Source organism: Elaeis guineensis, chromosome 16 (assembly GCF_000442705.2).
Source record: "Elaeis guineensis isolate ETL-2024a chromosome 16, EG11, whole genome shotgun sequence".
Classification (NCBI taxonomy): domain Eukaryota; kingdom Viridiplantae; phylum Streptophyta; class Magnoliopsida; order Arecales; family Arecaceae; genus Elaeis; species Elaeis guineensis.
Window position 1 is genome coordinate 43,773,850 of NC_026008.2, and position 22,637 is coordinate 43,796,486.

At 40.0% G+C, this 22,637-nt stretch overlaps 2 protein-coding genes across 2 annotated transcripts; both read right to left on the reverse strand.

Annotated features, from left to right (window-relative positions):
- Positions 1–1,747: 1,747 nt before the first annotated feature.
- On the reverse strand, positions 1,748–6,960 carry LOC105059082 (silicon efflux transporter LSI2). The gene is made up of 4 exons (XM_019855302.3): positions 6,761–6,960; positions 5,091–6,621; positions 4,672–4,861; positions 1,748–2,200 (listed from the first exon to the last, which is right to left on the reverse strand). Exons 2-4 carry the CDS (start codon positions 6,294–6,296, stop codon positions 1,932–1,934), a joined length of 1,665 nt encoding a protein of 554 aa, XP_019710861.1. The 5' UTR covers positions 6,297–6,621; positions 6,761–6,960; the 3' UTR covers positions 1,748–1,931.
- Positions 6,961–8,689: 1,729 nt separating this feature from the next.
- Positions 8,690–13,924, reverse strand: LOC105059084 (uncharacterized). The gene is made up of 2 exons (XM_019855272.2): positions 13,533–13,924; positions 8,690–10,031 (listed from the first exon to the last, which is right to left on the reverse strand). Exons 1-2 carry the CDS (start codon positions 13,614–13,616, stop codon positions 8,883–8,885), a joined length of 1,233 nt encoding a protein of 410 aa, XP_019710831.1. The 5' UTR covers positions 13,617–13,924; the 3' UTR covers positions 8,690–8,882.
- Positions 13,925–22,637: the final 8,713 nt, after the last annotated feature.

Below are 22,637 nucleotides of genomic sequence, written 5' to 3' on the forward strand. Positions count from 1 at the left end.
TATTAGCTCACTTTTTGGTTAGTTTAACCGCCATGATAAAGTCACCTTCTCTTTAATTTTTTTTTAAAAAAAAATATTTCTTTTGTTCTTTCCTTTTTTTTTTCTACGAACCGAACTTTAGGATCTTTTTTATTTTTCTTTAAAAAACTAATTAACTTGACGATAAGAGTTGATACCATGAAATTTAAACTGAATTTTTGACCGACCTAACTTTGATGTGTAAAATTTGAAGATACAAAAACAACTCGAGTTCTAAGTTGAACCAGTGTTTAAAAAAAAAAAAAACTGAAAACAAAGGTAAGGGAGATAGCCTGAAAATACAAGATATCAAGGCAGTATAAAACATAAACCCCAATATTAAATTCAACCAAATAAAGATGGTATAATGATCATAGCGATTGATTGCCTCGTTTAATGAGCAGAGATAGATATTAAAGTACCAAGCATATGCCATAAGGTACAATCTCAAATATAAAGGCAAGAAAATGACGACCGACGAGGTTATAGCTTTGCTAAGAGCATAATTGTCATTTCAGCAAGCAATAAAGTTATGAGCCAAATTTTATACTTTCAATCTTACAAGAATAATAAAATTTTCATTTATGCTTCTTCCTTGCCTTAATCATTGCGAATGATATGCTTTAATTCATAAATATAAGCCTCAACAAATGTCCCCATGGTGGAAGTTTTAAGCTATATTTTTCTACCACTCCTACAGACATAATCCTTTTAAACCTCGAGACTAGCTTTTCAAAATCTAGGTTGGACCCCATGGACAATTACCCATGACACCACCCCTCTTTGGAAGGAGTCTGTTGTGGGATGGGCATCGGGGGCTTCGAGTCCGAAAGTTTCATACCGAAAATAAGCAAGAGATCCTACTGCTTATTAGTATGAGTTCTCCCTCTCCCACGTGAGGCACTTTTTGCGGGGCAAAACCGTGAGGGGCAGCATCGTGGTTCTCTGTAGCGGGCACGCGCTGTTTCAAAACGGACAATACCTCACGATTGGATGGAGGAGATGGTTCCGTACTGGTGGACAGTAGATCTCCAACATTGGCACCGTCTGTGGGAACCCGTCCCTTACCTGCAGCAGTACGCTCCCTTGCTGGGGGACTGTTATGGGATGGGCATCGGGGGCTTCGAGCTCGAAAGTCCCATACCGAAAACAAGCAAGAGATCCTACTGCTTATTAGTATGAGTTCCCCCTCTCTCACGTGAGGCATTTTTTACGGGACAAAACCGTGAGGGACAGCGTCGTGGTTCCCTATAGCGGGCACGCGCTGTTTCAAAGCGGACAATACCTCACGATTGGGTGGAGGAGATGATTCGGTACTGATGGGCAGTAGATCTCCAACAGAGCCAATTTCACCGAGTGATCTTTTCACATACTCCCAAGAAGCAGTAACTCCTTCAAACTGAGATCATGATCATGTTTGCTTGGAGGTATGCAAATTTGCTGGCACAGTGGACTGAGAATTTACCTCGATGAAATTATTAAAACAATTACTTAATCAACCAGCAAGAAAAAAAGAAAAGAAAAAACAAAGGTGTCCATGGCCATGAAGAAGAACAAGGCTTGCTGGAACAGGCATGCCAAGCTCGACATGACACGATAAGCTTGTGAATGAGGCTCCTTGCAGGGTACTGGAGCTCTGAAATCATGCAGGTCATCCCCATCCACTCCCTTTGTTTTTGCTTCCATTGGCCTGTCCTGGCTGCTTGCAATCTCTCATATAGTGAGCAACTTGTTACATAACATCACATGACCACCATATTTTATTTAGAATCTCCTCACCTATCAAACATACCTTATACTGGTTGCCTCGAAAATGTGCAAATGGCCACCAGGTTTTGCCTTTTTACATGGACTGAAACGCTATTGTAAAATACAAGAGATCCACACCGTACATGGTTCTTCACCAGATGCACTCAATAGTTCCTGATAAGTAGCAAGCCAACAGCTGTGACAACAAGCGTCGAAGGGAACCCAAAACGCAGGTGGCTCAAGAATGAGAGGTTGTAACCAAAGAACTGAGCCCGGCGAGCCTGCTCACAAACTATCAAGTTTGCAGCTGATCCCAGTAGTGATAGATTTCCAGCCACTGTACTCACCCATGCTAATATGAGCCATGCCTTTGTCTCTTCAGCTGGAGAGATGCGTGCTGCAGATGCTGCCACCCGAGCTCCAAGCAACAGAACTAGAGACAAGGAGAGACATTAGGCATATAAAAGCAGTTTTCCACATTACTGACCATCATTCATAAGTAAATGCATTTGTAAGTTAATAAAGGACTTGAGGGTACTCTAATGGATGCAAGATACTAAATCCTTGCGGAACGATGGAGAGCAAGATGCAAGAAAATTACCCTTATCATGCATTACCATGCAGTAACTTTGATAAGGAGTAAAAATTCAGAATCAGATCAGATTTCTATAGGTGCTAGATTCCAACTTATATCATAGCCAGGGGAACAGGAGGAATCAGAGGTCCGGAGAGAACAACCAACCTTATGGCTTAAACATGCAGAAACCATTGCATCTAAAACCGTAGATCATTTCTAACAAAAAAAAAAAAAAAAAAAGATTTCTATCTTCCAACAATTGGGTACAAAAATTACCTGTATAAAAAAAGGATTTATCAAGATCATTCCTCTCAAATTGCTAATTGAATTAATAAGCAATCATAACAAACAAATTAGGTATTGGAAGTTAACAAACATCTATCATTCAGCTTGCTGAATGGTTGCTAGAGAACTTCATGGTACCAGTAAGTGCCATCCTCTCCTCTGCAGTCCAAATATCGATGTCGTAATATTCCTTGGTTCTGTTGTTGCTTCATTACTTCCTCAGGTTCATGGAGTCAAATGTAGGATATGTCTGAAGATCCTCAAACTTCCAATTCCATATTAGTTATATTATACCTTCCATCATGGGAATTTTGCAATAAAGATAAATTTCTTGGTATTTATTTCCCTTCTTACTTGGTTTTCCTATGTTTATACTCCCTTTTCTGAAGCAACTCCACAGCCATGTAAGGAACTTAAGATCAACACTCAGAAATGATAAACAGAAAGGTGAAATAGGTCTTCAAAGTGAACTTAAAGCTATCTGATCAATCAAGGAATTTAAGTCAAGACCAGTTACACGTTACATTTGAGAATAAAGAACCAACTTCTTGATAAAATTTAGTCATGTAGCTAAAAAAAAATGACATCAACAAAAAAGACATCATTGGTGACAGCAAAAATTTGGCCTTTAACTACAAATCTCTTCACTAAAAGACTTGTAGATCTTTGTGGTGATAAACAAAAGCAGTATAAGAAAGGACCTTGCCAATGTTGTTTTATAAAGATTCTAACTGTCTCATGGTAGTTCTTTCTGGTCTGTCACTGGTACAGTATGTGTCATGCCATGCCATGCAATGATCTGATGCTGCAATGTAACATGCCATACAACATGGACGCACACAGACTTCCATGCCAATCTTTGATTTTATAACCAATTCTCAGTGGATTTAAGCATGAATCAGTTGAAAAGTTTAACAATCTCTTGGTATTGAAGAAGCTTGTCAAACAAGTCTCGATTTCTCTTTCTCAAAGGATGCATTGTATATGTTGTATGTTAGCTTTCTTACATACGACCCAAGTCAATTTCCACTTCAGTGAATCAAATCCCTTTACATGAAATGGAGCACAATTGCATATAATAAAATTTTTCTTTTGATGTAGAAAGTCAGTTAGGGTAGGGGTGTCGGACAACCTTGTGACAACCCAGCCCATAGACAACCAGCTGATTTCTAGAGATTTTTACTCTTAATTACACTCTGATCCTGAGATCTCATAACATCCACCAGACTGCATTGCCTGTCTCTTCAGCACTCAAGGATATGGCTGTACAAGCCTATATAGAATGGTTTCCTTTCAAGTAAGGCGGTTTTTAGATCATCTTTGATTTTTTTCTTGTTCTTTATAACTTTTAACAGAACCCTTGAAGCTGTCTTAGAAGATATATGGGACAATTTGATATGGGATTTTCCTAACCTGTTTCAGTTTTTGTTCCAAAATCGGACCTCTAACAGTTCATACCACAAAAATCATTGTCAAATGTTAAACCACCAGGAAGTAAGATTTTGCGTAGTTTCACCAGGAGAATAGTACATGGAAAGTCATTCTCAGTTCTAACACGTGTCGGCATAGTTTCATACAAATTCATTACCACTGCGAAAACAGTTACAAATGCAAAAGGACAGATATTATTTTCTAATGTAGTCTAGGCAGCATCATCCTAAGCAGATTACATGCAATTGCAAATCAATGTGATATAGAGATGTCTTATATGTTATACTTGAATTCACCATAATACCAGTTTACTTAGCATATAGAAGAACAGAAGCTAAATTCAACTGTTGATATGCAGACTCCCCAAAGTTTAAACATGCAGAGTAAGTACAGAAGCTGGCATTTCTACACGTAACAGACATCCAGACATGTAGAGGGAGCAAGCTAGAAGATTTCAATACATTTTAACCCTCACATGCAACAGAAAAGTTATTAAGGTAGTAGAAGAGCAGTTTAGAGAACCTATTGGAACTGAACATAAAGTTTTAAGTTGAACCTTCTCACAATCATGTATACTTCAACTACCCAATGGGACAAAACACTAAACTTACCAGTAGGTACATTAGAGGCAACATTTGAGAGAAGAAGGATAACAGAGGCAAGCACGGCAACCCCTCCAGCACTATCAATCCGTGCATATGGCTCCATCAGATCCCACAGAGCACTTGGTATGCCAGTTTTATTAAAGCCGTCGACAGTAATGAACATCCCACAAAAGAATATCAATAATGAATAAGAAACCTGGTTTGCATTAGCAACAGACATATCAGCCAAATCTAAAATGTTTTCACAAAGAACTATTATGAACTTTTGCTGAAAAATATGCAATACCAATTATCCGACTTAAAATTTATGAGGAATAGCAAAATCTCCAGATGCCAGACAAAGGAATAGAGCACATAAGGATGTAGGAGAAGAATGAAAATTTTTCATTTGGCATAATAATAACTAAACCTCAAAATATAATTACCTTCTCTAACGAAGGACGGGCATCCTTAAAATCCAGTACAATGAGAGCGAGAGCAGCAGTAATCGCACTCCATGACATGTTTCGCCCCATTAAAAGAGCAATGAGCATTCCAATAGTCACAATATAGACACATATCTTCCACAACAATCTCTTCCACCTCTCCATGGGAATTTCCTTTTCCTCCAAAGAGTGGTGAGAAAACCCTTCTTTCAAACCACTCATCCGGCTGCCAGTTCTCACATATCTCCCGACAGACACGCCTTCCTCTCTCTTTTGAGAAACTCCACCAACCCCTGCCACCTCCTTCGATGCATTTGAGACCTTCATGAATTCAGCTCCTCCACTTATGGCGGACTGCATGCCATGCTCGCTAAAACTTATTCTATTCCGCAATGTCCCGGCATGCCCAATGTCTCCATTTATTGGCAGGCACTGCGTAATAGAATCAATTGCAGAACTCCAATCCTGAGAAGTAGTACAAGCAAGGTGCGACATCGTCGCAGGTGAGAAACGGTGAGAAGTGACATCCTCTTCATCAACCACATCTTTAGCTGCTTGAGCCACTTCAACATCCTTCTCATTGGACAACCTCTTCCAGTAATAGCATAAGAGAATGGCAGAATTCACAACTACCCCAACAAGCATCGCAGGAAGGATCCCAGACAAGAATTTCCCAAAAGAAATCTTACTTTGAACAGCTATAACTAAGTTCTGCGGGTTACCGATCGGTGTTGTGGAAGAGCCAATATTAGCACTAGAAGCCAGGGCCAAAAGGAAGGGCTGCGGTGGCAAATTGTTCTGTCTTGCAATTTTCAGGATGAATTCAGTGAGGACAACACAACAAGTATCGTTGGTAAATAGAGCACTGGATACGGCAGAAACAAGACAGATGCGGCAGAGCAAATCCTTGCCACCTCTGCTCTTCCATGAGAGCAATTTACCCAAATACTTGAACATATCGGCTCTTTCGAGATAGACGCTGACAACCATGGTGCCAAAGAGGAGGCCAAGGATTGGGAGGTCGATAGCTGCAAAAGCTTCCTCTGGAGTGATCACTTGGAAGGTGACCATAAGCATGGCACCAAGAAGAGATCCTGCAGTCCTTCCAATTGGGAGGAAGGGTACCGCAGGGAAAACGGCTAGGACCCAGAAGATCGCAAAGGCTACAGAGCCTAGTACCACCTTCACAGTGTGTGCCATGGCCATCTTTGTGACTTCGAGTTGCGCCTGCTTGGATGTCCGCTCCTAGATATTGGAGGATAACTCCACTCACCTTGCAATCAAACAGTAACAAAGATTAAGGATACTGGATCACTTTTGAGAGGTGATTATCACCATCCCCGACTGTGGGAGCCAAAGTTTCGTTCCTGCCAGATCTCTCACCAACCTACCACCACCCGCCTAAAATTTATGGTATATATGTATATATAGACGCCAGAACTCTCCAAATCCAGAAGAAAAGAAGAAGGCTGGTTCTGTACTTGCTAACTCTACAATTATCTGATATGCCAGATCCTGAGTGCACCAAAACCTTAAAAGCAAGAGATCAGCAAACGATTAAAACCTTTCAGAATTCAGAGAATATTAATCCTACAAATGAAAAAGAAAGCACGGATGCATGGAAAAAAAACCCCTAACCCCAAAAAAAGGAAAAAACGCAAAACATCTACCGATCACAGCCTGGCCTTTCCAGCTCTCAAGAAGAATATCCGCAGAGCTGAGAACAGGAACTCATGATGTGCAAGTGAAAAAAAATCGGACGGCTTTTCAGGCAAAAAGGAAGGAGGCTAATGGATGGGAACTGACATGACGGTGGGCCATCGGTAGGCGTATATAATTGAAGAGAGAATCACCAGAGAGAAACAAAGAGTGAGCTGCCGAGAAAACAAGGGAGAAAGCTGCCAAAGCCGGGGGCCAAAAAGTTCTGGCTTGCAGCCTCAGCTGTCATTATCCCGATATCAGAACGGAGAGTCTGATGCCAAATACTATAACGTGGGGTCTGGTGGGCTGGGTGGGCTGTGCACCGATTCGTTTCTGTGTTCGTCAATAGGGGCCGTGCTCGGTTTTCCCGAGACGCGAGCGGTGGCTTATCCAGACAACGGGACGAGGGACCGGGGTTGTAACTCGGAACACACATGGATCTCCCATCTAGTTGGACTGTTCGTTTAGGCAATAGTGTAGGATACCGCCAAACAAAGGACTGTTGAAAGATTCGAGTGCCAAGATGTACGTGGTTGGTGGGTGTCTGTTGGTACTTTTGTATATCACCGACAGCTTGGCACGAACTGATTGAGAATATTTTGAATTACATTAAAATTTGTCAAATTTAGAAAGTGGCAGGAGAATGTTGTCAAAATAAAAGTTATATCTTTTTGGAAATGTTTTTTATGTTTTCAGAGCTGAAAAAGCATCTGAGAGAAAATGATATTTTACTTTTTTTTTTTTCAAATATTGGAGGATTGCAACCTGTACATGAATGCGAACGTACAGTACAGAGATATTCTCGTACATGAATGCGAACGTACAGTACAGAGATATTCTCTCACATGAACTGTGTACATTAGTATTTCGAGCCCATGTAGCAGAGCCACGACGCCATTTAATGCTGGCAATTTGGATGGATTGGGAAAGGTCGAAAACAACTTGTGACGTCTACTCGAGTAGTCGACTCCTTGCAAGTGAGTCATATATATATATATATATACTATAGTGTACAGAAATTTTTTTTAGTGCCATGCCGATTACAAATAAAAAAAAATATAATTTATATAAATTAAATTTTTTTTAAAAATAAAATGAACAAAATCATGAGACTCTAAATGATCAGACTTATTAAAATTTAAAAATCTATTGAAATTTAAAGATTCACTAAAATTTAAAGATGATCATAAATTAAAACGAATAATATTTCATATATACGAAAATTTAACTTATGATCATAATAATAAATAAATAAATATATATATATAAACATATTTTTCAGTGCTCTGGGTTACACAGGATGCATGTTGGTGCATGTCACATGTGCGTGGTTATACCTACATGTGCATGGCAAATCGCGCAACTTTTGCAGGTAGGTGACATTGTCTCGTCCGGGTTGCACTTTGTCCTGAATTTCTGAAGATTAATCCTAGACAAGGAGAAAAGGATAATCTGGAAAGTTTACCCCGTAGTTCTGCAAGGCACTTTAAACTTTTTGCTTATTCCTCCCAGGCGTGCATCATCCCAATTCAGGTGTCTTATCATACCTTTGCAACATTAAACAGTACTGACTGATGCATTTTGGAGGGTGGTATTCCATGCGATCATGCGCCAATGTCAAACTCTCGGATGGTAGGTGAAGATGCTTCAGTTGCCCGACGACCAGATGACACTGAACAAGAACTAAAACCAAGGAACAAGCATACTAGCTAAATACGAAGACATAACCAAGTTCCAAAAGCTAAATAATGACAAGCTGATAATGCTGCAATATGATAGTTACATGACCGTAATTGTAGATATGTGTACTCTGTGGTATGAAAACAGAAAGACTATTACACCACATTACATATTTCATATGAGACATCAAAATCTTCTGTTTATTTTTTCCTGTGATGGAGAGGACCTGAGTTGCAGCTAGCGAAGTAGTCCATCTCACCATTACCATCCACTGAAAGATATCTACAAGTTTAGCTTGCAGATGCCCAGCGCCTCCTGTTCCCAGCAACACTGCCAAATGGGGGTCATGAACCTGGAGCCGGCAACAAAGGCTCCTCTTTTCTGCACATAGGATACATCTAGGATTGGCGATCAGCTGACCCCAGGCTGTATCATAGGGAAATATGCCCAATTCTTGTGAGGCTCACTTGCTGTCCCAGCAACCTTCTCATTTGCCCACCAATCAGAGCCAACGCTAGGTTCTAGAGGTGCTCCATCCGCATTATCAAATTTGAACTCTTTAACTGCTGAAAGGGCAGTGGAGGGTTGCGCTATCTCAGGCAAGTCATGGTAAGTTTCATCAACACAGATTGCATTGCTCTTATTGGCTTCAGCAGTAATCTGGTCTACCGCAGCTGTTGCAACTTGCGAAGATCCTGAGTTAGTTTCCCCTGACGTTGCTGTTTTCTTTCCCAAACAGCGTGCAAACTCTTCTTCAGTCAATTCAGATGATCCTCTGTGATCCATTGCATGCTCATTATTATGAGACCCCATAGCAGAATCCATCCTAGGTGCAGCTGCAGTGATCTGACCATCCAAAAGGGAACCACCATTCCGAGCATGTCGAGGAATCAGCTTGCGCACAGCAATTCCTTCAGCACTCAAGATCTTTGGTGGCTCACTAACTGGAAAAGATGGGAAGGAGCCACCAGCAGAGGAATGGAATTCGACATCAGGGAAAGGGGATGAAGCGCCCGAACATGCTGAACGTGGGGATATGAGGTGCCCAATCGGGCTTCCCGGGTAAAACTGGTATGACTGAAATGCGGAGGCTTCGCTCTGTTTGCAATTGGAATTCAGGGAAGACGTTAAAAGTCGTGCAAATGGAACCTCAGGAGACGAAGGGTTTGTTAGATGCACAGGTTCTGGAGGGGGGGTAAATGAAGCAGTGGATGGTTCGGTTGTGAAGGTGGAGAAGACGGGAGGCGAGACTAGTTGAGTCTCATGTGCATAAGGCCCAATGGCAAAGATGGACACAGGGCCACTGGGGGAGTAGGAATTTGCTAAGAATCGAGGACCTGCAGGCGACTGGGTGGCAGACGGGGGTTCTGATGGGAGGAAGGAAGCTGGGGAGGAAGGAGGTGCAACAAATGCTGGAGGGTGGATGGGGTTTTCACGGGCTGGAGCATCTGATCTTGGTAGTGTCTGTTGAGGAACAAGGACTGCATGGCTGACACGCTTACCATGTCTTTGAGAACCAAAGCACCAGTACAAACTGAAACAAGCTCCCCATCTTCTCCTCTGCAAGTAAAAAACATAGGATAAATGACAGTGTATTCATATTCAGAAAACTATCTAATCACAATAGAAGCAAAATTATCATAATGGGCAAACATTAAGTTATTCCAACTTTTGGCATTTTCACAAGCTCCAGACACATATTTCAAGATAACAATTTTGCTGCACTAACTGCATTCATTTTCAACTTGTCCAATTCTAAGCAAGATCAGTCCAAGATCCCTCTTAACCTCTATTTGCTCAGCACTCTACACAGAGAAATAAAGTGCAGTTGCCTGGGTCGTCAAAGAAGATTGAGCCAGTACAACTACACATTAGAAAACAAATGAGTCCACAGAATTAATAAAAATAAAAAAAAAATTGGGGAATAAATATGCAATTTGTTTTGCTTATGACTTGCTAGTCAAATGTTCAACTTCAGCTGTGATTGATAAACAAGTCAAGCACACGATTCTCCTCCTTCGGTTGCAATTGGGAAAAAAAAAGGGAAGTAACAGATAGAATGAGGAAGTAATTTGAAATAGTGGGTCACAATAAAAGCTCTACCTAAAAACTATTTCTTATCACACAACAAGATTGTAAAGTAATAGAGAAGCTTGATGAGAGTTTCAGGATTAAAATATCAAACTCCTCCCATATCTTGCCATCTGAATTTCAAAGGGAAGCGAGGAAAGAAAGAAACAGACAGACCAAGATGAGAAAAAATGAGGTACTTCTGAAGGGGGAAAGAGAAGCCGACTGCTTCTCACCTCTTATGATAATCCCCAAGAGAGGAAAAAATGAACTGTGATAAAGAAAAATGGAATCTACAAATTTCATGCTATTATTATACATTAGTTGCACAATGTATTCCCTTTATGAGGAACCCATACAGAATCAACATCACAGAGATAGCAACTTAATAAAGAAAAAAGTTCTTAAAGATGAAAAGTCCAAGATGCAAATAAGAACCAAAAGCCATGGCAATTCATTGATATCATTATCTATTAACAAAATCACATTAAAAATCCCATAAGACATCACATTTGGAAACCAGTACAGATGTTTGCATCACCGAGATCTTGACATAAGATCCAAACTAGCGATATTTAGGTAGAACAGAAAAAGTTCTTCATACAATTAGCAGGAAAAGGATACCCAATTCAATTTCTACATCTGGGGTTTCAATTTGCATCATCAGTAATTTCCTCATTATCATTAATCCATAGTTGGAATAATTAGAAAAGACAAAAGGAATACTGTGAACAGAAGGATGGGTGATCACAACCCTTTTTGGGTTGTAAAGGTCCATGCGTTCCACATGTAGGTTCACATGCAAACAAAATTCTGCCCAACAGCAGCAGTGTTGACCAAAGATTTACAAAGGCCAGCTCTTTTGTCACCTTAACTTCTCTAAAGGCGCGCTTGATACATCCTTTAGATTGCATATTCTTGCAATAGTGGATAATGATTAAGAGATCTTAAATAAACTAACGGGCTGTAACTCAGAACCACAACCTTCAACACTATCCTCTTCAAGAACCAAAGACATGCTCTAATTTCCACCCTCCACAATGTTACCACAAAAAGTTAATATGCAACCTCCCATTACGAACACTCTCTTCACAATTCCCTGCTCAACTCTATTTTTTTACTTATCTCGCTTACCAATGGTCATTTTGCTTTACCATAGTTATAGCTCATAGGTATTGTTTCCTCTCTTTCTTTTCTCCAATCTCTGTTGGTTATCTTATTCCATTTGTGGTTTACCAGCCATCATTTAGTTTCAGGAAAGAAAGTTATCATTTCTTTTAAGCAAGTTCCAATTCATACCCGATTTAATAAAAAGGGATCAAACCCTGATGCACATTCTATATTTGTGCACATTCATAACATTGCTACAGACAACCTGCCTTTCTTTTTAGATAAAGATGTTGATGAGTTGGGTCATTATCCTGCTAAGGGCCTGTTTGGATGAATAAACTGAAAATCTCATTGGATTCGTGGATTAGGCCAGTAAAATCAGTTAAATAATAGGCCTAGGCCTATATCCACAACTATCCATGATTGGTTTTGGAGTGAACTGGCCCAAATCCCATAGAAAAAAAAAAGACCTACTGAGGTCTTTCAGCACAATGCATTGAATAATACAATATAATGATCAAGAACAGTAAAAACAGAAAATGGATAAAAATATAAATTGTATTATGCACTTTGGTTTTATGTTGAGTGACAACCAAGCACTTGCTTAGATAGTATCATCCTTTGCCATTTGGGCAAGAGAGGCAGAGATTCCATTCTGGTTGAAGTCCACCATTGAGGAGTAGGATGGCTATAGGATAGAAGGTGGAGATTAGCCCCTCTAATCTCTTTTTTTTTTTTTTTTAAGTTTTTTTTTGCATTGATTGCATTCTGGGAATTGATATCCTTTGAACTTATATCACTTGTACTTGCAGAGACTTGAATTACATGTACATCAATAATCATAATTAACAGGGCGACACAGGTCAGAGTTCAAAATTGATGAGTATCGACGGTGAAACAGGGGCGACACATGTCAGAATTCAAAATTGATGAGTATCGATGGTGAAACAGATTCTCACCCAGATAACAATCTAAGCCCCATTGTACTGTGCCATTGTAATATCAGCAAAACTCGCTACAAAGCAACAAACAAAATACCAGTTGCTAAGACAGATAAAGAAATTATAAATTCTGCATTTACTACCAAGGCTTACATATAAGAAGAAGCCAGAAAAAAAGCAAATGCTAACTGGTACTATACCCAGATATAGTATATTACCAGAGCGGTGAAATTATTATGCGACTCAAATGAAGGAAAAAAAAAATCCTTAAAAAAATAGTTTCTCGCTCCTTAAGCAGTTGCTCAGATAGTCATTAAAGGGATGTTTCACGATTGTCCGGATACCAGATTCCATTAAGCCGCAGCTTCTCACTCGAAGCATCCAACAAAGGCAAGAACTAAGCATTCAGAATATTTGCGTACCATCACATATAACAATATTACAGTCTCGTTACAGGGCAACGTGACAGTCTATTAACTAGTGATCTGACTTGAAGCTAGATACTTTGCAGGTAGAATTAAATCGAAGAACAATGATTAAAACTAATGATCTGAATTGAAGCTAGATACTTTTCAGGTAGAATTAAATCGAATAAGAATGATTACAACCTTTATAGCACAATGATTTGACCAAGAAATCATAAAAAATAGGTGACAAACTAATGATTCATCTCGTTTCAGCTCATCATCTTGTCTGTGTGGAAATAAAATGATCTCGACAATTCACACTAAAAACGAATTGGAACTAAAAGCAACAAAATCTACGGATAATTCTCGTGTTCCACAACCGCGGCAAGATTTTTCTTTTTTTTTAACTTCAGTTACTCAAAGAACTAGCAAAATGGCCACAAGCTCGAGAAAATCTCATCTACATGCAAGAAAAGAATTAAATAGAGATATCATAGTAGAATAAAATCGAGAGAAGGGACTCCGAACTTCACCGGAACGGTGACCTGCTGGACTCGTCTCTCAGCAGTGACGATCGCCGCCGCCGCCGCATTCACCGTCTCCGCGCTATTATTCATACCTTCCCCTCCTCAAGTCAGACGTAGAAAACCCTAATTCTGTCCAAATCACCTCCGTTTGAGATTAATCACAGCAGCACCAACCCAAATCTTAGCAAAAGAACAAGCGATTGTCGCCGGAAAATCCAAGACTTATCCCAAATAAATAACGCTTCGCCCAGCTAAGCAAAATAAAAATCGAAATCTCCGCCGAGGTTCTTAGCGAGAGAGATAACGCGAGGCGAGCACCGAGAGCGAGATAACAGAGACGTTCTACTTCAATAGGAATATCGATCTTCCATTTTTTCTTTTTTTTTTCTCCTCTTCCACTTCTCCCTTTCTAAGTCTTCAGCAATGAAGGTCAAACACGCCATCAAAACGTTCGTGGGTTAGGTCGGTGTAAATTTAACGAATTACGAACTTACCTTTCCTCAATTATTACTCCCTTTGAAACAAATATCAACCGTCCGATGGAACAGATATCGACATCGAACGGCAATTATGTCCACTCTCCACTGAGTGGCCGCAGCCGTAAATAGATGACTGGCAGACTGGGAGAGATTTTTCGGTAAAGGCTGAGAGAAACGAGGTATCACGTGCGAGACGACGACCTAATTATTGTAGTTTTTGGGTACGAGACCTAATTATTGTGGTTAGCGGTGTGACCCTTTCCTCCGCCCGGTAGCCCACGCTAATCGTTGTACCGCGGTGTGGAAGCTGAAGCCACCGCTCGCCCCTCGTGCGCCTGCCAGGGGGCCCACCATAACCCACTAATCTCATATTATCATTAAAAGGACCGAGATTCAAAAAACCCGACATTTACAATCCTTGACTCCTCTAGTGGGTCCCAGGACCATGCGGTGAGGGTGTGGAGGTGGAGGTGGGTCATGTGGTTCATGTGGGATTGCGCATGATTAAGTGGTGGGATTAAGCATTAAGTATGCCAGCATTATCCGGAGCGGGGCATTTTGACTTTGGGCGCGGAGCTAATGCTAGGTTAGAGAGACCCAGTGGGAGATCCAACGTTGGACGCAGCTCATATGAGAGTGGGGCCCATAGATGGGAGCTGTTTCTGTTTACCGACACGTCATGCTTTGATGGGCACGCATGTTAGGGTCCTGACACACCGCCACATTTGGCGGTCGACATTCGCCGGCTAGTATATAGCAAATGGACTCCAATGGTACAACTTGGAGCCCACCTCTTGTTGAGGAGTCTATTGCATCAATTCATGATGATGATGCTGATGACCGTTATAGATGAGATGACGAAGATGGACAACTAATAAGATGTAAACTCAAATAAATGGCTACTAAATATAACTCAAGCATACAGATATGGTGGAGATCTGCGGCAATTCATGATGTTGAGTCTACCCTGACCTCAGGGATGACATGATCTGCATCAATGACAAGTATAGCAACTCTCGTTCTGAGTGCAAGCTAAAGCACGCTGAGATGGTGGCTCACGTCATGTGCTTCTCAACACCATCAAGACGGCTAGGGGCAGCAATCAAGTGGCTAAGTTACGTCAAATTGAAGGGAAATATATTCCCGACCTAAACACCAGTGCAGAAGGAAAGTGATAATATATTTTAAATCAACAATTAGGCTTTGTAAGTCCACGTCAGGTTGGCAAGCAAAGCCTTCAGGTGTTGCTATTATTATTTTTATCCGGGACATGTGAGTAAAGTAGGCAACTAGTGTCCTAATCTAGAGAAGCTAAGAAGTTTAAACATAATGTCACACGTTCGTCCCACCCAGCATGCATGTTTGCCGGGACAAACATGTGATAGAAAGTAAAAATTATTAGCCAGTGCAGCCAGTCATCTGCATGACAAGTTAATCTTGACTCCAGATTTGATGAGTCGCAGTCTGGAAAAAAAAAAGATATTAGTATCATTGAATGCTTTTAACTACTAATAATTTCCAATGGTTAAGTGGAATGGACCACCTCAAAACCCATCCAATCCATGCAGTGTTTTATAAGGTAGACCCTCCAGATTTCAGCTTTTGGAACTGGAGGCTTTCGTCGTGCAGCGATCGGCGCTTTTTACGGGACGGAACTTGGTGGCTTGGTGCGGTCTAGACCGGACGGGAGACAGCTGGAAGGAATAAGCCCACCCGTGCATCGCGAGGGGGCCGTCGTTTTGCGCTACGAGGATAGCTTTAAGCCACCCTGTTGCGACTGAAAGGAACGCTGGGGGACTCCACTGTTTCCATCGTTGGGAAAATGCTGCGTGTCGTTTTAAGCATGTGCGTGACAACCTTATGGATGTTGGGACGGCTATTCTACTTCCGATTTATCTGCAGGCCAATAGGGTTCCCTGTAAGAAAGTCGGGTAGTCAGCCGGGTTTGCATCAAGATAGAGGTTGTCATAGCCCAAGCCCACGATATCAAGTTCCCAACCCAATAAAAAAAAAAAAACAGAGTAAAAATTAGAAAGAAGATTTCCGATAGGAGTCTTCTTCTCCGACGAGACCCAAGCATATTAGGAGTCCTAGGACCTCTCGAAATCTTAGGACCTTCTATAAGAAGGTCTCCCCTCTCCTTAGAATCGATCATCGGCCTCTTCTCCCTCTCTTTCTCTCCGATTTTCCCGAAGTAGAGCCGCGGACACCGTTGTGATTCTCATCGTGATTGCCCGCCGACGAGGTCACAAGAGGCCGAGGTAAGTCTTTCTCTTTTTTCCCTCTTCCTTCCCCTTCCTCCCATGCCCTTGTGCGCGGTGGCCGGCGACGAGCGTCGCCGATTTTTGGTCGGGAAAGACCCCTGTTTTGGGCCATTTTTCCTTGAATTTTCCGGCGCCGGCGATCGATTCACGCTCCTCTGTGACCGGGGGAGTGGCCCCCCTCTGCCGCCGGCCTCCGCCGTGGCGGCCGCAGCCCGAACGGCCGATCAAGGCCGGAGGACCACCGTCCTCTGTTCCGGCGCGGGAAGGGCCGAGAAGAAGAAGAAGAAAAAGAAGAAAAGGAAAAGAAAAAGATGAAAAAGAAAAAAAAAAAAAGGGGGGGCGGAGAGAGAAATTCTCTTTGCTCTCTCTCTATCTCTCTTTAGATTTTAGGATTTATGGAATTAATTAATTAAAAAAAATTAATTAAATTAGCAATAAAAATAAAAATAAATAAATATAATTAGGGTATCCATGGATTAGTTCGAAAACCCTGGATGCTGTCGACGAATTGATCCTCGTGGGGACATTAGATTTTAACAATTTAGTTATTTTTAATTCGATAAAATTTTGATTAAAAATATGATATTTGACGTATCAGGTTCAGAGAAGAATTTTCGAGATTCCTAGAATTTCTAGTTTGGATTTTCTTTTGAGGTAAGTAGTATTTACTTTTATTGAATTTATCTGATAAATTATGAATTAAATAAATTTATGCATGCTTGTGATCGAAATTATTTATTGAAATAATTGTTGAAATTATTTATGAATAAAGTTAATTATAGAAAATTATTTATGATTGAAGTTATTTGTTGAATAACTATTATGATGATGTATGATCACAAAGAATGACATGGTTGATTTGATTCGAATATCATTTATTTATATTATTTTGAAAATAATATATGAATTGGAAGATAATATGAAATTGACAACCTGACTGTGTTGAGGACCCCGCCAATGGGGGCATATACGTTGGCAATTGACTGTCCTAAGGATTTATGTCGCCAGTGAGACTAGCGACATGTCGCCAGATAGACCAGCGACAAAACCGCCAGCGAGACCAGCGGTTCCAAAGGACTTGGCTGCCAGATGATTCGCAGCCCACCGCAAGCAGATACGCGGTATTATGACCCTGCCACAGGGATAATATGGTCATAGTCATGGTTAGTAAGAAGAACTTAAGAAAATTGATGAATTTAAGATGAAAAGCATAATTGGAAATTTCGATAAATTGACTTCTATATATGATTGATAGTATGCCTATGATTTCATAAAATTTCATATTGACTTTGTTATATCAGTGAATCGATATGTATAGAATTAATTGCCTGATTTATTCAGTTAAAGGTATACACTGCTTACTGGGCTATTTAGCTCATGATAAGTTTTATGTTTTTCTTACAGATCCAAAAAATTAGCATGATACGGGATTTCGGTTGGGAGAGCGATTAGAGATGGAGTTAACTCATTGATTTAAGATTTTCTCAGAATTGATTCAAGACTTTTAGTTTTATTTTTAGTGCTGACTTTGTTAGACAGTTATTTTTTTTTGAACACTGAGTTTTGATTTGTTATTTGAACTAAGATTTGATTATTAAATATAAAAAAATTTATTTAACTATTTGTGAAGATATCATGATGAGATGCCTTGCATGCTTATGGGAAAAGTATTCTATAAGTATGCGGCGGTTGCCATGACCCTCGATTCAAATCTCGAGTCGGGGGCGTGACAATTAATATGGTATCAGAGCATAAGTAGATAGATAGAGACATGTAGAATAAAGTAAGTGAGTGATGGGTAGACATTAGGAAATTGAAAGGTTAGTTATGATGATTATGATTTGACCTGTCACAAGTTATAACCTTATTAAGGATAAGTTATTATCTCAAATCTAACATAGGTCAATATGCCTCCACGACGAGCGAGGAATACTCAAGGAGTGGTAGGAGGGACATCAAATTCACTTGGCGATAATACTCCCCAATTAAACAGTGGCACAACTCAGCAGGAGGAAATCCATAATCCTACCAGAAATACTCCGACAGTACAGGAGGAGCCAAACATGACTCAACTAATGCAAACTCTGATCGGAGTAGTTCAAACACAACAGCAGTTACTTCAACAACAACATGCACAGCCACGTCAGCATTTTTCACCGACACCTGGACATGGAGAACATCTGATGCAGAGAAACAATATCGTAGAATTTAAGAAGCTAGCTCCTCCAGCCTTCAAAGGGACCATCGAGCCACTGGAAGCAGATAACTGGATTATGAAAATGGAAAAGGCCTTCGCCGTGCAAGAATGTTACGATGAAGAGAAGATCCGCTATACAGCCTATCTGTTACAAGGCGAGGCATACAACTGGTGGCGTATACTGGAACAAAAATATGAGTACGATAGGATACCACTCACTTGAGAGAGATTCCGAGATGAATTCTTTGATAAGTATTTCCCCCGAAATGTCAGAATACAGAAAGAGCAGGAGTTCATTCACCTGAAACAGGGAAACAGATCCGTTGCAGAATATGAAGCTAAATTCACGAAGTTAGCCAAGTTTGTTCCAAGATTAGTTGAGATTGAGCAAGACAGAGTACATAAATTTGAAATGGGACTGAAAACAGAAATCAGAAAACAGGTTGTACCCTATGAGCTAACTACCTATGCCTCAATTGTGAACAAAGCTCTAATAATTGAGAGAGAAGTTAATGAAGCTCATGCGGAACGAGAACGAAATCAGAAGAAGAAAAATAGGTTTAGTGGAACTCAAAGACGAAATCAGAATAATAAGGTTCCAGTAAAGAAGCCAGCAACTGATAAGAATCGTGAGAATGTGGCAGCTAGATGTTCGAGATGCGGCTGAAGAGAGCATGAGACTTCTAATTGTCCATGGAATACCGGTTCGTGTTTTAGATGTGGACAGAAAGGACACAAGATTGCAGATTGCCCCCAGATGGACGAAAATAGATCAACACAAGCAAAGGATGGAGGTCAAAGGCCGAAAACTCAAGGAAGAATCTATGCACTCACACAACATGATGCTCAAGCCTCCAATGCGGTGGTGACAGGTACCATTCCTGTATCTGGTATTCATGCTTCAGTTTTGTTTGATTCTGGTGCTACACACTCCTTTATATCCACTACTTTTATTAGACAGCATGATATAGGTTGTGAACCCATGAAAACCAAATTATATGTTGAGACACCAGTAGGTGGTATTTTGAGTACCAAAAGTGTGTGCAAGTCATGTAGTATCAGAATAGGAGAAAAAGAATTATCGACAGATTTGGTGATCCTGGATATGCATGATTTCGATGTCATTCTAGGAATGGATTGGCTGGCTACTTATCATGCCTCTGTGGATTGTCATGGAAAGAGAGTGAACTTTCACATACCGAGAGAATTAACTTTTAGTTTTGATGGAAGTACAGGAACCACCCCTCCACGTATTATTTCATTTGTGCAAGCTAGACAGATGCTAAGAAAGAGATGTAGAGGTTACCTAGTATCAATAAACAATAAAGAACATGATGAATTGAAGTTATAGGATATTCCTATCGTAAATAAATTTTCAGATGTATTCATTGATGATTTAGTCGGACTACCACCAGATAGAGAAATTGAATTTACTATTGAGTTGGCACCCAATACCAGTCCGATTTCTAAAGCTCCTTACAGAATGGCCCCCATGGAGTTAAAGGAGTTAAAAGATCAATTACAGGATTTATTAGATAAAGATTTTATAAGGCCTAGTGTATCTCCTTGGGGAGCTTCAGTCTTATTTGTAAAGAAGAAAGATGATAGTATGAGACTTTGTATCGACTATAGAGAGTTGAATAAAAATACTATCAGAAATAAGTATCCTCTACCTCGAATCGATGATTTGTTTGATCAGTTGCAAGGTGCACAAGTCTTTTCTAAAATTGATCTTCGTTCAGGGTATCATCAGTTAAAAATCAAAACAGAGGACATACCAAAGACTGCATTTAGAACTCGTTATGGACATTATGAATTTTTAGTGATGCCTTTTGGGTTAACCAATGCTCCAGCAGCCTTTATGGATTTAATGAACAGAATATTCAGATCCTATCTTGATAAGTTTGTTGTCGTATTTATTGACGATATCTTGATATATTCAAGAAGTAAATTGGAGCATGAAGAATATTTACGGTGTGTACTACAAATATTGAGGAAAGAAAAACTTTATGCCAAATTTAAGAAGTGTGAATTTTAGTTGGACAAAATAGCCTTTTTAGGACATATCGTATCTAAAGACGGAATTTCTGTGGATCCAGCAAAAGTGGAAGCTGTGATGCAGTGGAATAGACCTACAAATATTTCTGAGATTCGAAGTTTTCTGAGAATGGCAGGATATTACAAACGATTTGTAGAAGGATTCTTCCGCATAGCTGCACTCTTGACTCGTCTTATTAAAAAAGGGGTTAAATTCGAGTGGACTGAAGATTGTGAACAGAGTTTCTAAGAATTAAAACAATGATTAGTTTCAGCCCCTATCCTTACTATACCAACAGGAGATGAAGGATTCATAATATATAGTGATGCATCTAAAAAGGGACTCGGCTGTGTTTTGATGCAACATGGTAAGGTAGTGGCCTATGCCTCAAGATAATTGAAACCATATGAACAGAATTATCTGACACATGATTTGGAATTAGCTGCAGTGATTTTTGCCCTAAAAATTTGGAGACATCACTTATACGGTGCGCAGTGTGAAGTGTTTACAGATCATAAGAGTTTGAAGTACATTTTTACACAGAAAGAATTAAACATGAGACAGAGAAGGTGGTTAGAACTATTAAAGGATTATGATTTAACAATCCATTATCATCCGAAAAAAGCTAATGTTGTTGCTGATGCCTTTAGTAAAAAATCTGTGAGAAATTTGGCAGTTTTAATTACACATCAAAGCCAATTATTCGAGGATATAAGAAAATTAGAATTAGACATCCGAATATATGACTCAACAGTACGGTTAGCCAACATGAGGGTTCAGCCAACACTCATAGAAAGAATTACAGTTGCCCAGAATAATGATCCACAACTAATGAAAATAAGAAATTCAGTGGAAGCTGGTGTTCAATCTGAATTCAAGATACATGAAGACGGTTCATTAAGGTTTGAAAACAGGATTTGCGTACCCAATGATTCAGCACTCAAGCATGAAATACTTCAGGAGGCACATCAGACCGGTTATACAGTTCATCCGAGAGGTACTAAGATGTATAGAGACTTAAAAAAAATATACTGGTGGAATAATATGAAGAGAGAGATCGCTCAATTCGTGGCTCAATGTTTGGTGTGTCAACAAGTTAAAGCTGAACATCAGAGACCTGCGGGACTATTTCAACCTCTTGATATTCCAGTTTGGAAGTGTGAACATATCACTATGGATTTTGTAACTGGACTGCCGAAGACTCCCAGTAAAAATGATGTAGCCTGGGTGATTGTGGACCGATTGACAAAGTCTGCACACTTTCTACCAATTAGAGTTGGATTTACCTTGGAAAGACTAGCAAAGTTATACATGAAAGAAATTGTAAGGCTACATGGAATTCCAGTGACCATCGTATCGGATCGAGACACCAGATTTGTATCACAGTTTTGGAAGAGTTTACACAAGGCATTAGGAACAAAATTGAACTTCAGTACAGCTTTTCATCCACAGACTGATGGTCAGTCAGAGAGAACTATTCAGATCTTAGAAGATATGTTGAGAACCTGTATTTTGGATATGAAAAGCTCATGGGATGAGCATCTACCTTTAATTGAGTTCGCTTACAATAACAGTTATCAGGCTAGCATTGGAATGGCACCTTATGAAGCTTTATATGGTAGAAGATGTCGATCACCGATTCACTGGGATGATGTTGGTGGGCGAAGAATATTGGGTCCCGAACTTGTTCAACAAGCAGTCAAGAAGATTAAATTAATTAAAGAACGACTTCGAGCAGCACAAAGCAGACAGAAAAGTTATGCAGACCACAGGAGACGAAAATTAGAATTTCAAGTCGGTGACCATGTATTTCTTAAAGTATCTCATTCAAAAGGAATCTCAAGATTTGGGATTCGTGGCAAATTGAATCCTAGATATGTGGGTTTGTTTGAGATTTTGGAAAGAATTGGTGAAGTGGCTTATCGACTTGCCTTACCCCCTTCACTTGCAGGAGTACATAATGTATTTCATGTTTCTATGTTAAAGAAATATTTACCAGATCCAAGTCACATCGTGGAACTTGAACCAGTACAAGCCAGAAAAGATCTATCATATGAAGAATATCCTATACGGATCGTAGACCGTAAAGAACAGGTGCTGAGACGTCGCAACATTCTTTATGTCAAGGTACAG

Excerpts from the sequence above, each read along its gene's own strand:
- LOC105059082 (XM_019855302.3), bottom strand. The coding sequence starts at position 6,296 with ATGGCCATGGCACACACTGTGAAGGTGGTACTAGGCTCTGTAGCCTTT. Across the intron at positions 4,862-5,090 it reads CCCGTCCTTCGTTAGAGAAG|GTTTCTTATTCATTATTGAT; the intron begins GTAATTATATTT and ends AATGCAAACCAG. Across the intron at positions 2,201-4,671 it reads TGCCTCTAATGTACCTACTG|TTCTGTTGCTTGGAGCTCGG; the intron begins GTAAGTTTAGTG and ends CCTTGTCTCTAG.
- LOC105059084 (XM_019855272.2), bottom strand. The coding sequence starts at position 13,616 with ATGAATAATAGCGCGGAGACGGTGAATGCGGCGGCGGCGGCGATCGTC. Across the intron at positions 10,032-13,532 it reads TCCAGCAGGTCACCGTTCCG|AGGAGAAGATGGGGAGCTTG; the intron begins GTGAAGTTCGGA and ends TTTTACTTGCAG.